We start from the raw sequence: 16,092 nt of genomic DNA, 5'->3' as shown, positions 1-16,092 counted from the left end.
CCACTAGGGATGGGCAATTATACAGTCTTGCCCACATCGCAAGAACAAATGTTTTAAAATGCATAGGCCAACTACACTCTCATTTGATCAGGTCAGTGAGCAGTGATAGCTCCTACATGTGTGCAGTCAGTCCTAACACCAATGGGCAGGTCTGAGAGAGAACACATCGCTGCGTATGCATTGAATCAAGCCGGTCACACTGGCATGGTCTGACTTGACATATGCAATATGCAAACAGCTGTCCTGCCTGTGAGGACTATCCTGAATACAGGAAACTTTGGTTTATCCGGAGGTTAAAAGCCCGGAAAGCTCTATCTACCGGCAGAATTCAGGAGCCGTTTCCTATAAGTTGTTTTACTTCTCGTTGCTTTTTTTTCCCCCAGTCAGGCTCTGCAAGGTCTGTAGCTAAGCAACAGCTTCAGCTAGAGATGCTTTTAAGCTGCAGCCGACTGTTTTGAAGCTGTTGCTAAGCAACAGGGTTTGTTGATTCACATGGAGCTGAAAATCTCCGTATGTTTCAACATTAGCGCTGGTTTGTCCGGCAGTTTTGATGGGACGGCAACAGCTCGGTCCCGTCGGTGCCGGATATCACAAAGTTTCCTGTATATCCCTGTTGTCATGAATCTTATCATAAGAACATAAGAAGTAGGAGCAGGAGTAGGCCATACGGCCCCTCGGGCCTGCTCCGCCATTCAATAGGATCATGGCTGATCCGAATCTAGACTCACATCCACTTCCCTGCCCTCTCCCCGTAACCCCTAATTCCCTTATCTGCTAGGAAACTGTCTATCTCCATTTTAAATTTATTTAATGTTGCAGCTTCCACAGCTCTCTGGGGTAGCAAATTCCATAGATTTACTACCCTCTGAGTGAAGAAGTTTCTCCTCATCTCAGTTTTGAAAGGGCAGCCCCTTATTCTTAGATTATGCCCCCTAGTTCTAGTCTCACCCATCAGTGGAAACATCCTCACCGCATCCACCCGATCAAGCCCCTCACAATCTTATATGTTTCAATACTCATGAAGTAACACTGGGCGGCCAGCTAGTGGTGCCGTCCAAGGAGTATAAATACTCGGGCGTGGGCCCAGCTTGCTCAGGATGTTTCTGTAACCAGGAACTAGTGATGTAACTAGAATCTCATGGTTTTGAAACAGTTGATTAAAGCCTTGTTTTATACTCAATCCAAGTGCTTATTAGTCTTTTTACATCACCTGTTATGACCATATGATAATGCATCTACTGTCAAGCTGCTACACCGTATAGTGTGAAGGGGTGCAAAGATTGCTGGTTTATCCACATTAATTTACATTATAAAAAGCCACTGACTTCATTCAATGTCATTCACTGATGTAAGGAGGTGAACCTGAGATTGTTCAAATGACCCCTACCAGACACGACTATTATATACCACTTACTGGATTATCTGCTTGGCTGATGCCAAGGAGGAAGATGAGCTCAGAGAAGAAGAGGGCCACTACCATGTTCTTATTGATGCTGTGCTGGTTTGAGCGAAGAGATCTCAGAAATAGGAGGATCAAGAAGGACAGCAGCAAAGCACCCAGTGAGACAGCCACTGTGGAGTACGTGACCAACTTCAGAGGTAGAATTTCACCATTCTGAGGGGAGAATTGCAGAAACAGGATTTTAAGTGCAGTGCAGCAAATACAATAGTTATATACACCACACTCGCTGCTCCTGGTGTCCTATTAGTTATTTATAAAGTTAGGCGATTTGTAACCCCTGCCCGTCAGGAGATTTTACAACACTGTTCATGCTCTTGCAATCACATGTCATACTAGGTGCTACTTAAGGTAATTGTTATGCATTACACCACAAAAAGTACTTTGAATTCATCACCCACCCATATATGTAAACATTCGGAAGACCCCTGCAATACATTTTATATCCAAATTCAAAACAAATTCAAATTCAAATGCTTTATTGGCATGAAAGTTTACAGAGAACCATATTGCCAAAGCTTACATAGCAAAAAGGTACATTTTCAAACATTCTGTAGGTGTCAATCGATTTGACATTTGTTGGGTACATACAATATTACTTTTAAACAATATTAATTTTAAACAGTCTTTGTACTTCATTTGGTACGTTCAATATTAATTTTAAACAGTCTTAATTTTAAACAGTCCTCAGGTTGTGACATGTTGTTACATATTTGGCCCCAAGGTATGGTCTGTCTCCTTCTCCTAGGACTAATCTCAATTTTGACAGGTCATCCAATTCCTTGAAATCTGGGGTTGTTTGGCTTAGCTTGTTGAATAATATGTTTCTTGATGTGTTGAATTTTTCGCATTTTAGGAGGAAATGCATTTCTGTTTCAACCTGATCTGATTCTGTTTCCCATGATCTGATAACTCACAAGTGCCAAAACTTAAATGAAGTTCTGGTCAGTCCAGGAGTGGGATGTAAACTTCACAACAGATATTCATAATTGTAAAACCATCATCAGTCACAGATAATGTTGTTCATCAGAATTTCTGCCAATAGAATTTTACCACCAAAAATCTATCAATTAAAAAAAATCAGATGTCACAAAAAGCCAACAGTGTAGCAATCCCACAATCTGCGGGCTTTTTAAACTTCTAAATCCTGGCCTGTCCGGTTCAGCACATCTAATCTAAATCATTCTTTTGGAGGACGGCAAACTCGTGGAACTCCTTGGCTTGGCTCAGTGGTAACATTCTTGCCATTGAATCTGAAGGTTCTGGGTTCAAGCCCCACTCCAGAGACTTGAGCATATAATCTAGGCTGACACTCTAGCGCAGTACTGGCGGCGGGGGCTGCAGCACTTTCAGAGGTGCTGTCTTTTGGATGAGATGTTAAACCGAGGCCCCGTCTGCCCTCTCGGGTGGATGTAAATGATCTTGTGGCATTTTTCGAAGAAGTGCAGAGCAGTACTCCTGGTGTCCTGGCTTACGCTTGTCCCTCAAACTACATCACTAAAACAGATGTTGGCGGGAGCTTGCAAATTGGCAGCCGCATTTCCCTTCATTACAACAATGACTACACTTCAAAAGTGCTTCATTAGCTGTGAGGTTGTGAAAGGCGCTATATAAATGTAAATTCTTTAGTTCTTTCCTCAGTCTTTCCTTCCTCTTATACGCTTCGGGCGTTTAAAACTCAAGCTTAATGCCACTTAATCACTTCCTTATTAATCTGGTCTTCCCTTTTACTATTTTTAACCTTAGGGGTGCCTGAACTATTGGCTTTGGCACTTCACTGCAGTTTCTCAAGGAAACAAAATCCTACCATTTCAGAGCCACAATTTCAAAGTGAGTGGGCTGAGGCGGCTGGAGTTGTACACATTCACCCACTTCAGATTCTCAATGGGGCAGTCACAGGCACGATAGGCTGACTATAGACTCTGACTGGGAGAAAGGAAGGACCAGCTTCACAAAGCAAATCTAACAAAAAAGTACCAGGAGGTAGAGTACAATAAACTTTAATTTAAATGTTAATGTTATATAAAGAAGCATACAATCTTCTTATGAGAACCAGAAAGCTATGTTAACAATAATATAATGGAATCTGTTACACTGCAAATATGTTGCATACCTCAGACTACTTACTTATTGAACCTGCTCAATATGAGAAAGACCTGTAACGCAATCAGAAGTTAAATAAATGTGATCCTTTTCTTCAAAGAGACTGTGATTTACCTCTCGTCTGGAAATGTCCATGAGAACAGCAAAGCTGGTCATATGATTACACTGGCAGCTGATGTGGGTCTCATTCCTGAAGACTAATTCACATCCTTTGGATGACCAGCCTCCAGTTCCGCCAACACTGCACCAGTACGGACCGGAGAATGAGAAAAGAGGCATTTAAAAATAAATTATTAAACGCAAGGGTCGCACAATGTATTTCTAAACTTCATCAAGTTCAAGGCAGCACTTGTAAAGCAATTCATAATTAGCTCGAGATGTATACTATATGTAATACACTACATATATATAATAGTATTTCCTGTTATTCCATTGTTCACCTGTCTGTATTACATACATATTTTATTTCAGAATAAATGGGAAGAAAATGTTGAACCCTCCCTGCTCAATTTCTATTCTATTTATGAACCTGGTAACATAATTTGAAGTAATTTTTTGTACCCCAAGAAAATCAGTTGAAACAGTTCTGTGATGTTATTTTGTCACTGTAGTATAAATCTTTGTGACAGTCATGTGGTTACCATGGATTAATGAGAAGCAGTCACCATGGGCCAATGACATGAGATTTTTCAGTCACATTGTTTACATGGCCAAATCTGCAGCACTTAAAAAAAATTGCACTGGTCAAAAGCAATACTCAGTCATGTGACTACTATTGGCCAATAAGCCACCTCAGAAGAGAAACAAGGAGCAATTCCCTTTAATTAATGCAGGTACCTCCTGATTGCTATCCAGGGGCCCCTGTGTGGGTTTCAGATGACAGCGGAATCAGGCTCAACAGAGATCTCCCCCCATGATAAACTAGCTTGTCGCCACTCATTATCTGGGCTGACATATGATGAATGGTCACTTCAGTGAGATACTGGAGGGCTATTAATTTCTGTGGAACTGCATATTAACATAAGTCTGCCTTTAAGAGCAGGAAGGTAAAAGGAAAGAGAAAATTGGAGGGGATATTGGAAGAGAGAAAAAAAACATGTTCACACGTGCAATGTTTAAAAAAATATTTTAGTACCTTCCATTTATATTTCCAATGCACTATATTAACATATAATATGTACAAATAAACACCACTCAGATATTAATATATCGGATTGGAAATAAGGCACACAAAAGCCATACAAATCAGGACATTCCTTGGTTCAGTCCCTCATCTGTGCTGAGTTACTTGAACTCAGCTGAACACACAGTGGGGGAAAAATTCGGTTGCTTTGCGCCCTCAAATCAACTAGCGCCCAGGCGTGGCGCCGCCATCGCCTCCCACGAAATTCAGCGGGAGGTTAGCGGCGGCACTAACTGTTAGTGCCCCGTGGTGCTGCACCGCCTGCGATGACGTCATCACCGTGCACAGTGCCCCGCTTGCGATCTTCGCTATTTAAAGGCGAGGTGTCGGGTGGCCATTTTTGTTGCTGGCCGCCTGCCAGCACCTGCCTCCGCTCCCGTCCCTGGCCTCCTGACCCGCCCCCCTCCACCCCGCCCCCCGGTGGAGTGCCGACAGCGCTCCATGAGCCCAGCACTTCTCTTGAGTGCTGGGCTCTTTTGTCAGCACTCCGATCGCTGGTGACCCAGCTGGGCCCCGGGTCGCGCTGCGCAAGGCCCCTCCCCTTTAAGAAGAGGAGGAAGGCCTGCAATACCAGTAGCGCTTCCAGTAGCGCCCCCCCTTCCCTCTTGGGGCGCTACCACTCAGTTTCAGCCGCAGGGGCGCTAATTTTTCCGGGGCGCTACCCAAAGGGGGCGCGACTCAATTTCTCCCCCAATACGTCTTAAACTCTTTGGGCTGTAACAGGGGATAAATCGGCCACAGTTCCACTCCTGACATCTATTGAGGACCATTTCAGGCATAGTTGTGCTACCAACCATAGGCAAATAGTCTCTTGGCACATCTATGAAGGAATGGTAATTTGGACGAGGTACCAAAGAGTTGCCGGAGCCCACAGAGCTACCCAGTAGCAGCTACTGTCTTCAGGGAAACGAGGGAGTGAATAAAGGTTTAAACTGATTGTCAACAAATGCTAAGTGCTATACAAATAGACTCAGGCTGGCGATTGTCTGGCAGCTTTCTACAGTAATATAAAGTTCTAACTGCCCATTGGGCAACTGTTTGGGTCAGGCTGCCCCCTTTCTATTTTGTCTGTGTGTGTTTCAGTTCACAGATCACTGGACTATGCAAGAATGCATCATTCTGGGGGCTTAAAATGGAAAACTCCAGCTTTGATTCTGATCCCTGGTAGAAATGAATATTTTTTTCTTTAAATCAAAGCGAGAGAGAAAAGATTTATTTAATTAGACTGAAATACTTCACAGAGACTCGCTGTTTTCTTTGTGATACAAGAATGGAGCTTGGAAATTAGAGGGTTACCTTGACACAAGATTTAAAAGAAAATCAATCTGCCTGCAGTGTTAAGAAAGATCAATCATTCTGACACAAGACCAAGCTGACCACTAGTGTTGTTACCAGATATCAGGGCCCATATTGAACTACCTCATCATCCATATACGCTGCGTTGCGGGCTTATTAGACATTATACAGTCTTTCCCCCCAAGACATTCAGGTCTAGAAATAATGAGTGAAAGGCCTTACGGGATGGAGTGGTTCCAGAAGACACAAATTGGCTTGGATCGCTCTTCAGTTTCAAAAAGCCTGTACTGCACTCTGATCGGTTTTTCCAGCTGATGTTGCAGTAACTCATCATTGTCATGGACAGCAATACTAACTATGGGGCTGTTAATGACAGGTCGCTTAGGAACCCTGCGAGAGACATAAATCACATAATTACAATGCAGAACCTTAATTAACAAACTAATTTTATTTCCATCTTTGTTACTATGCTTTTACTAATTTGTGGATTGAGGGCTGGGCAGGTGTGCAACACGTTTACGTTTTCCTCCTTAGGGCTTACCTGAGACTTCTTTTGTCAGGGTCGTACTGCTCTGGTAAAAGCTCTCCCAGTGTCCAATAGATGATTATGCTGGCAATGGCATCCTGCTCGTTTGAATCAGGGTGTCGCTTTTTCCTGTGCAGCGGTGTGCTTTCCTCTTCAGATGAGGAGGCTGGGACTTTGGGGTTTTCTGGTAAAGAAACTGAATGAAACAAGTTTCCTTAAAACTGCTAGTACTGACCAAAAACTGCAACAGGAAATGCTGGCTGAACCATATAATCTGAACTCTTCACTGCCAGGTTTTCCAATTTGCCTTGTTAATTGGTGCCAAAAGTTGATATTGGCACTCAATTAAACAGATTTTATTGAAGACAATGCCCCTTTTTGTGGGTCAGAAAGGGGACGTACCAACTACTCCATTTAACGCACATCAGATGCACAAGTTGTGTTTCGAGAGTAAGCTGCATTAATGCAGGTTTACCTCATTTCAGTTCCTCGTCACCAACTGAATGGAACAAAGGCCTAAAACTTCGGTTGCTTTGCCGGCACTCCGATCCCTGGTGGCCCAGCTGAGCACCCCCCCTTTAATAAGGGGAGGAAGGTCTGCAGTACCGCAGAACGACGTGCCGCAGAGCGTGGCGCTGCGGTACGTAGTGTCGCGATATTCACTTGCAGCGCCCCAAGAGGGAGGCGGGACGCTTCCAGTAGCGCCCCACCTCCCTCTTGGGGCGCTACCGGTGAATTTTGGCCGTGGGGGCGCTAATTTTTTCAGGGCACTGGCGAAGTTAGTGCCCCAGAGGGGGCGTGACCCAATTTTTCCCCCAAAGAGTGTTGCTTTATAACTTTTCTTTTTACCTGCAGCCTTCCATTGAGCTACAATGACTTTGCACCAGTACATGGGAATCCAGGTGTGGCTAATTGCATTTTTGATTAGTAAAATGAGTAATAGACACCATTATTGGGCATGTCATCTCAATGCTCGTAGCCAGACAAGAGCATGCATGTGTACTTTAACATTTTTGTGCTCTTCTTGGTAAAACAAAAAGGAGAGTGCGCAAATGTTTTTAGATCATGGCATGTGCTTCACTTCCTTGTTTATTGATTATCTGCTAAAATAGTGTGTAATACGGATGAAAACATTTGACTACAGCACCACGGAAACACCAGCAACATTGTATGGACAGAGAAGCCATCATCATGGTTAGCTGCTACAGGCCAACAGAAGAAAGCAACTACCACCCTGCAATTATTAGTTTTGCGGTGGACAAAAGAAAGTCATTGTGAGATGAATTTCCTCGGGCCTTTTCCGACTCCGCTGCCATAACTTCGGTGGAAGTCTTGCTTAACGCGTGGTTTCCAACGGTGAATAGCAGTGGAGCAAGAGAAGCCCCCCAAAAATCACTCCCATTAGGTCTATCTAAAGTCATAGTCTAGTGAAAATATGATCAATTTTTTTCTTGGAAAGAAACAATTTACAATTATGCAGCACTTTTTCTGTCCTCCTCAGTACACCACAAAATGCTTTACAGCCAATTAATTACTTTTGAAGTGCAGTCACTGTTATTATGTAGGCAAATGAGATGCTATATTACTTGATAAAGATGTGATTCTGAGTTTGCCTGTTTTAGCAGGAGTTTAGTGTTTGATTGGAGGGGGAGAAGGGAATCCTTTTGCAGTTTGTTTAAAACACAGTGGCCTAGAAATTGGGTTGAGGCGCCAAAGTGGCGCCAAGTTCGCCTGGGCGCTGATTTTTGCGCAGTGTTCGGAGCATTAACGAACGTCAGAAATTCAGTTTCAGCGCCCCTAGAGGGAGACGGGGCGAGGCTCGAGGCGCTCCACGTCCTTCATAGGGCGTTGAAACTGAATATCGCAGCGCAACGTGCCGCAGCGCCACACACTGCGGCACGGCACGCTGCGGTACTGCAGGCCTTCCTCCCATTGTTAAGGGGGAGGGGCCTGCAACAGCGCGATCCCCAATCACGAGTGCCGGCAAAAGAGCCCGGCACCGAGGAGAAGTGCCGGGCTCTCGGGAAACAGCCGGCAATGCCGCAGGGGGGGCGGGTCAGGAGGCCGGGGACGGAGGTGCTGGCAGGCGGCCTCCCCGCACCGCCACCTTAACTTGCGCCACTGCCGGCACAGCAAGGCCCCGTGAACCGGGCGTGGGTAGCGAACGGCGCTACAGCGGCGTTCGCTACAAAATATCGTGATCAGGGCGTTAATGAGGCGCTGCGCAAACCGATGATGTCATCGGTGGTGGCGCAGTGCAACAGGCTAACGCCACCATTAGCGCCCCCGCTGAATATCGCGGGAGGCGCGGCCAGTGGCACTACAGCCACTGACTGCCCTCTTTAGGCGCCAATAGGTGGCGCTACATACCCAATTTCTCCCCCAGTGAATAATTTTAATGGTGAAATGCAAGGTTCATATTTAAAAACATTACCAATAAAATTAGTCACCCTTCCCAGTGTGGAGTGGGGACAGATGGATGGCAGAAGAGGTGGAATCAGACTGTACTATGCTTTACAAATTACTATATTTATTGTTATATCTCTTAAAAGGAAGTGTCCTTACCTTTAATATCTGCAGGTGTGAAGATTGATTCCGGAAGGATTGCGATAGTCTCCAAGTCTTCAGGTTTCTCTCCTCGGATAAAGTCGTATCGTGGAAGTTTCACACCAGAGAAATTCATTTTGTGAAGGCGATCTACTGAAATAACTGGAAGAAATGACTTCAGTTAGTCTTTGGTGATCAGATACCATGGGCTGGATTTTCATTCAGGAGTCGGGTAGGAGGCAGCACTACAACTTTCGGGGTTGTAGTCCCGCCTCCATCGAGATGCGGCCAACCCACGCGATTTTAACTTGATTGACCTTGTTGAGCCGCCCAGCGGGCTCAGCAGGCCAATTAAGGGCCACCCGGCAACAGGTGATGTCACAGACTGAAATTTCATCTGTCAAGTGGTTTTGACAGATGAAATATCAGCGTTTCACAGCTGTTTGAAGCTGTCAAACGCTGAGGGGGAGAAATTGGGTGAGTAGCGCCACCTGTTAGCGCCTAAAGAGGCAGTCAGTGGCTGTAGCGCCACTGGCTGCGCCTCCCGCGATATTCAGCAGGGGCGCTAATGGTGGCGTTAGCCTTTTGCGCTGCGCCACCACCGATGACATCATCGGTGTGCGCAGCGCCCCATTCGCGCCCCGATCACGATATTTGGTAGCGAACGCCGCTGTAGCGCCGTTCGCTACCCGTGCCCGGTTCACGGGGCCTTGCTGTGCCGGCAGAGGCGCAAGTTAAGGTGGAGGTGCGGGGTGGCCGCTTTTTTGGCGGCCGCCTGCCAGCACCTCCGTCCCCGGCCTCCTGGTCCCCCCCCCCCCCGCGGCATTGCCGGCTGTTTCCTGAGAGCCCGGCACTTCTCCTTGGTGCCGGGCTCTTTTGCCGGCACTCGCGATTGGGGCTCGCGCTGCTGCAGGCCCCTCTCCCTTAACAGTGGGAGGAAGGCCTGCAGTACCGCAGCGTACCGTGCCGCAGTGTGTGGCGCTGCGGCACGTAGCGCTGCGAAATTCACTTTCAGTGCCCTAAGAGGGATGCGGAGCGCCTCGAGCCGCGCCCCGTCTCCCTCTAGGGGCACTGCAACTGAATTTGCGGCGATCGTGGCGCAAATTCCAGCGCCCAGGCGAACATTGCGCCGCTTGGGTGCCTCAGGCCAATTTCTAGGCCTGACAGTCTTACTTCTAACCTGAGTCCTTCTCCACAGACTCAGTTAGAAATCTCTCCTGCACAGAAAGCTGAAGGCTGTCACTTTTGACAGTTCACAGCCATTCTGCTTTCTGTGCCGGTGAGATGAGGGTCTACCAAGACCTAAAGGAAGGCTGAAAAGGTAAGAAAAGGTAATTTAAACTTCTTTAAACACTTTTGACACACCAAACGCACTTACCTTTGCACTCATGCACACATCACTCACCTGAACACCGACATCTCGACCCCTCCAAGTCCTTCAACCCGCAGCCCACCTCGCAAACTTGGCGTGGTTTGGAGCCATCGGGAATCCCACACTTCAGCATTGAAAATAGGGATTAGGCTAAAAACTGCCTGTTAACTACCTGTTAGCAGGCAGTTAATTGGCACTAATCCCTTCCTGCCTCGGGGAGGCGGGTCCCAGTGCAGGGCGGGCACCCGCCTCCTTTGAAACTGGCATGGAGGTGGGTTGGGTGCGGGATGGGGTCAGGACCCCGATTTGGGGATTTTAACCCCCCCACACGCCTCCAATCCCGACTCCACAGCCCATTGAAAATCCAGCTCCATCTGTCCCAAAAGTAAAAGCTGAGCACAATGGGGGCTCTAAAGCCTTATGCCCACACATTGGGTTAGATTTTAATTTGGGCTGCCCGGCGTACACAGGGCGGTAGTTGCACGAAAATGGCTTACCCCATGTTTACACCGATGGGCTGCCTGATATTGTGCCAACCCAGAGGCGGTGAGCTGTGCGGGGGCGACTGTTTTGTGTCCGCAGATCGCCGATGTATGGTAATAAGACCCGGCCCTCATAATGGACCGGACATCTCATCGGTGTGATTGCGCGGTCGGCCAGCGCGCTCCGCCAGTCAGCCACACAATAATTTTTTTTTAATTCGTTCCTAGGATGTGGGCGTCACTGGCAAGGCCAGCATTTATTGCTGATTCCTAATTGTCCTTGTGAAGGTGGTAGTGAGCCGCCTTCTTGAACCGCTGCAGTGCATGTGGTGATGGTACTTCCAGAGTGCTGTTAGGGAGAGAGTTCCAGGATCCAGCGACAATGAAGGCACGGTGATATATTTCCAAGTCAGGATGGTGTGTGTCTTGGAGGTAATGGTGATGCACCTGCTGCCCTTGTCCTTCTAGGTGGTAGAGGTCGCGGGTTTGGGAGGAGCTGTCGAAGAAGCCTGTGCATCTTGTAGATGGTACACACTGCAGCCACGGTGCGCCAGTGGTGGAAGGAGTGAATGTTTAGGGTGGTGGATGGGGTACCAATCAAGTGGACTGCTTTGTCCTGAATGATGTCGAGCTTCTTGAGTGTTGTTGGAGCTGCACTCATCCAGGCAAGTGGAGAGTATTCCAACACACTCCTTACAATCTAGCCCATTATTTTTATTCTCAATATTAGCTTCCTAGTTTCACACTATGTTCCCAGATCAGAAGCACATCAAGATCTCTCTATACAAATGCCATTAATGCTGTTCTTAGGTGAACTTCCGTTGTCATATGCTTGAGCAGGTGTTGACCAAACCCAAACCCCTTCATTTATATGATTTGGTTAAAGGTGCCTTTACACTGCAGTTTAGTATTGGTGTCAAGCAGTTTCAATTCTTACAGACACGGTAGTTGCAAGGGGTAATTCCACAGTCCTGTGCTTGCAGGCAGCGCATTCAGAGAACTAGGGCTACGATGTTGTCGTCCTATTTCGGCCAGCACTCCCTATGATTGGGACTCCTCTGCAGTATAAATGCAGTCTGAATCTGGAGTCAGGGTTCAACCTAACATTGGAGAGAAGCAGAGTGAGATTCCCTGAAGAATGAATCTCACCCCCTTCACTCTAGATTCAGGACAACCTTAACTCCATTTATAAAGCACAAGTTTATCATCAATACAAAGCTAACATTTCTTTGAACCAATGCTAAAGTTGCAATGTAATAGGCTCTTAGATTCCTGAAGCTTGTCCTCAAGATCTTCTAGTTGCGACTCTAATTTGAATCTTACTTGCACATCACAAAAGCTGCAGTTTTCCTTTCTTAATTTCAACTATACCATTAATGCTCAAATATTTAACAAAAAAAATTCACTGTGAGAATGATGGTGAAATTTGTGCATCAAGTTACAACATCTAACATAGAAGATAGGAGCAGGAGTAGGCCATTCGGCCCCTCGAGCCTTCCGCCATTTAATGAGATCATGGCTGATCATCCAAATTCAGTACCCTGTCCCTGCTTTCTCCCCATATCCCTTGATCCCTTTAGCCTCAAGAAATATATCCAACTTCTTCTTGAATATATTTAATGAATTGGCCTCAACTGCCTTCTGTGGCAGAGAATTCCACAGGTTCACCACTCTCTGGGTGAAGAAATTCCTCCTCATCTCAGTCCTAAATAGCTTACCCCTTATCCTTAGACTGTGACCCCTGGTTTTGGACTTCCCCGCCATCAGGAACATCCTTCCTGCATCTAGTCAGTCTAGTCCTGTTAGAATTTTATAAGTTTCAATGAGATTCCCTCTCATTCTTCTAAACTCTAGCGAATATAAGCCTAATCGACCCAATCTCTCCTCATACATCATTCCTGCCATCCCAGGTATCAGTCTGCAATTGAACTGAATATCAGGCGCTGCGTATAACGGGCGGCCGATCTGTTACCGCTCGCTTTGCGCCATCGCATCAGGTGAATTTCTAGCCCCAGGGATTTAGCTTCTAACGACTTTCAAATTCGAGCTCTAAAAAGCAAGAATTTTTGGAATTCAGTACTTGAAGGGTTAAACATACCAGCATGCTGAGGAGCCCCTATTAGGGGAACAGTGCCATTGGTGCAACTAACACTAAAGCCGGTGAAAGGATGCACAGTCAATCTCATACAGTTTGAAGATCACTCAGAATAAAAGTTTTATAATGAATATATTCGAGAAGGCACTACATGTTACTGGCCCAAGCCTGCCGATGCTCCAGCTTCTGTGGTGCTCACCAATATTGGGCGTGACGATGGTGAAGGGGCTGAGGTAGGTTTTTCGCATGTTTTGTGCAAGAGCATTTGCATAATCCTCATAGTGTCTGAGCAGGTGTGCAGTCCCTCCGTCTGTTTGCTGGATCATGTCCCAGTGCTTTTTGTTACTTACATCAAGAATAGCACTTCCAACTTTAATAAGGTTCTGAAAATGTAGCAAAAGAAAATGGGAAATTTATTAGTTCATTAAGTTGGAATAAGCAAGAGGCCATTGAGTCCATTCACAGACCACATCCGATGAACTCCATTATGGGCGCGATCCATCTACTGAATCACCTGATGGAGGTTATGCAGAAATTTCTTGATTGCCAAAGGTAATCAATCAGAATTCAACACTGGGTGGTTGCCTTTCAATGCTAAAAGGCCTTCCTCCATTTAGCAAATTAAATAGAAGCAAATGTTCTGTTAAGACCCTGGTTGGTATAGGTGAGTGGTAGTGCACTAGGCTGCTTTGCTATTATGCTGCAATGCAGGGCAGTGAGACACATAGCCCGGGAAATTACTCAGAGCTGCTCCCGCTCTGCCAGTGTTACTTGAGTGTGACGGAAACTCCATTTAGGTGTAAATTTACCAGTCCTAAAGGTTCCCACAGCTCCCTATCACAGCTGGGAGGGATCAAAAATAAATAAAATCAGGAGGAATCATCCCAGGTTTTGCGACACAGCAGCATTGGAAAAGGCCTGGATACACGCTGCTTCTCTTGGCCAGGGTGTTCTATAAGCCAGCGGAGGAACAAACTAAACTGGTGAAAGGATCAGGAAGAACCTATTCATGCAAAGAATGATTAACACTTGGAATGGTCTTCTGGCTAGGGTGGTGGTGGCAGAAACTCTAGGCTGATTGAAGATCCAGTTTGATCACTTGATGGGGACTGCAAATTTTTGTTTCATCACCTTATTTTTAAATATTACACTTACAGCAATAATTCCTTCAAAATACAATAAAACAAGATTTCAGTGATCAAACCACCTGGAAAATACATAAGCAGTTTTCAAAGCAAATGCAAATAAGTGAGTCTAAAGTTTAATTTATCCAAGTTATTATATCATTCATTTAAAAAAAAATACATCTGACTGACAAAAAAATTACTTTCATAAGTCTTCACGATATGCAAAAACATAAATCGATAAACCTATGATAATTGATAATTTGACATATAAAATGAAGACTGGCATTGAGCACTGCCAATCTCCATAACTATGGAACTTCAAGATGACCCTGCCCATTAGCTAATTTAAATATTTGCACATGACATGCTTAGAGAGCTCTGAGGCATTGGTTTGGGTTATCAGGGGCCAGCATCTGTTGAAAGAAAGACTGAGTTGCATTTCTATAGCGCCTTTCATGACCACCGGACACCTCAAAGCGCTTTACAGCCAATGAAGTATTTTTTGAAGTGGAGTCACTTTTGTACTTTTGGGAAACGCAGCAGCCAATATGTGCACAGCAAGGTCCCACAAACAGCAATGTGACAATGACCAGATAATCTGTTTTTGTTATGTTGACTGAGGGATAAATATTGGCCAGGACATCAAGAATTGATGGCTGCCCTTAAAGCAGTGCCTGATTTTTTTTTTTAAATGGCTAACACAAAATGTATACTGCATTCATTGAGTATTAGAGGCCAAGGGGCCGGGGAACTGCAATGAAAAATGCATTCTGTGGAGGAGACATGCCATCCGTTGAAATGCCTCCCTTGAAACACCCGCTACACATAGCCGAGTGTCTGCAGCGCTACCCAGATGTTCCCAAGTACACTATGATGCTTGCCCCTAACTTACATAGAAATTTGGGCATTAACAAGCCCTGTGTCGTGTATTTGCATAGTCTTTATGTACTTAGATTGCTTGGGACCCACACTATAAGACATTGAGTAGATCTCAGGTGTTGATAATGAGAAGTGACTGCACCCGACGTGTTGAGTGCTTCAGGTGCCATGGACTGCATTCGGAATCTCTATGTGTTCTGAACTCCTTTACCTCTGTGAACTGGACATCCTGGGTTGCAGCCAAGTCAAATCCCCGCTGTGTGTTCTCAAATTCTAAGATTTTTGAGGTCACATGGTACGCTATCTTTACATCACTGCCGAAATATTCATCCGTGTGCTGAGTGGCGTTCCGCAACATTTGGGCAATTTTCTTGGATTTTCCCATATCCAGCAAAGTTTCATTCCGTTTCAATTTATCAGCCTGCGCAAAAGACACATCCTGAGAAAGTGACAAAACCTTTCAACAATCACGAAAGTACATATTTTTAGGTTACCAAAATTCAGGGACCACTTCTTTTTAGGTTAGGGGGGAGGTCCAAAGTGAAATCTTTCTAAAGTCATCATTTGATGAGATTGTCGCATCAGCTTTAACTATAGCTGTCTGAAGAAAGAAAGAGGAACTCAGAAGCATTCTGCAGTTGTAGTCTAGTCCAAAATATTGAATTCTGCCCTCATCACTGGAAAGAAATTTAAACATCAAAATGAAACAAAGTATGAATTAAAATATTTTACTCCTGGGAATACTATGAATTTGAAGTTTCTAATCTGATCACCCGAACATCTCGCTCTCTCTCTCCCTCTTCCCTTCAACAGGGACAAAGCATTAATTATAGACTGTCATAAATGACATTGGGGGAGAAATTCAGTATCGCCCCATTTGGGGCGCAATTATCAGCCGGGCGCAAAGATTAGCGCCTGGCGCTAATTATCGCCTCCGACTGCAAACTTGGCTTTTATCGCCCCTGGAGGTGATTGGAGCGCTAAATCAGGCGCTTCACATCTGTCTTAAGGTGCAAAGGCCAA

General features: G+C 45.5%; 1 protein-coding gene across 4 annotated transcripts in view; it reads right to left on the bottom strand.

The window, feature by feature from the left end:
- LOC147105202 (cadherin EGF LAG seven-pass G-type receptor 2-like) overlaps window positions 1-16,092 on the bottom strand; it is a 361,456-nt gene that overhangs the window by 32,485 nt on the left and 312,879 nt on the right. For 3 of the 4 annotated variants that reach the window (XM_086011326.1, XM_086011324.1, XM_086011325.1), the window contains exons 18-24: window positions 15,281-15,490; window positions 13,263-13,446; window positions 9,133-9,276; window positions 6,583-6,763; window positions 6,264-6,431; window positions 3,677-3,803; window positions 1,415-1,615 (exon numbers count right to left, since the gene is read on the bottom strand). In XM_086011326.1, coding sequence (XP_085867452.1) covers window positions 1,415-1,615; window positions 3,677-3,803; window positions 6,264-6,431; window positions 6,583-6,763; window positions 9,133-9,276; window positions 13,263-13,446; window positions 15,281-15,490 — 1,215 coding nt within the window. The remainder of the gene's footprint in view (window positions 1-1,414; window positions 1,616-3,676; window positions 3,804-6,263; window positions 6,432-6,582; window positions 6,764-9,132; window positions 9,277-13,262; window positions 13,447-15,280; window positions 15,491-16,092) is intronic. The other variant, XM_086011327.1, reaches the window with a different exon arrangement.

Source organism: Somniosus microcephalus, chromosome 18, assembly GCF_052327205.1.
Source record: "Somniosus microcephalus isolate GS21.2 chromosome 18, FLI_Smic_1.0, whole genome shotgun sequence".
NCBI classification, from domain to species: domain Eukaryota; kingdom Metazoa; phylum Chordata; class Chondrichthyes; order Squaliformes; family Somniosidae; genus Somniosus; species Somniosus microcephalus.
The sequence above is the reverse complement of the archived record's forward strand: the minus strand, read 5'-3'. Positions and strand labels throughout refer to the sequence as shown.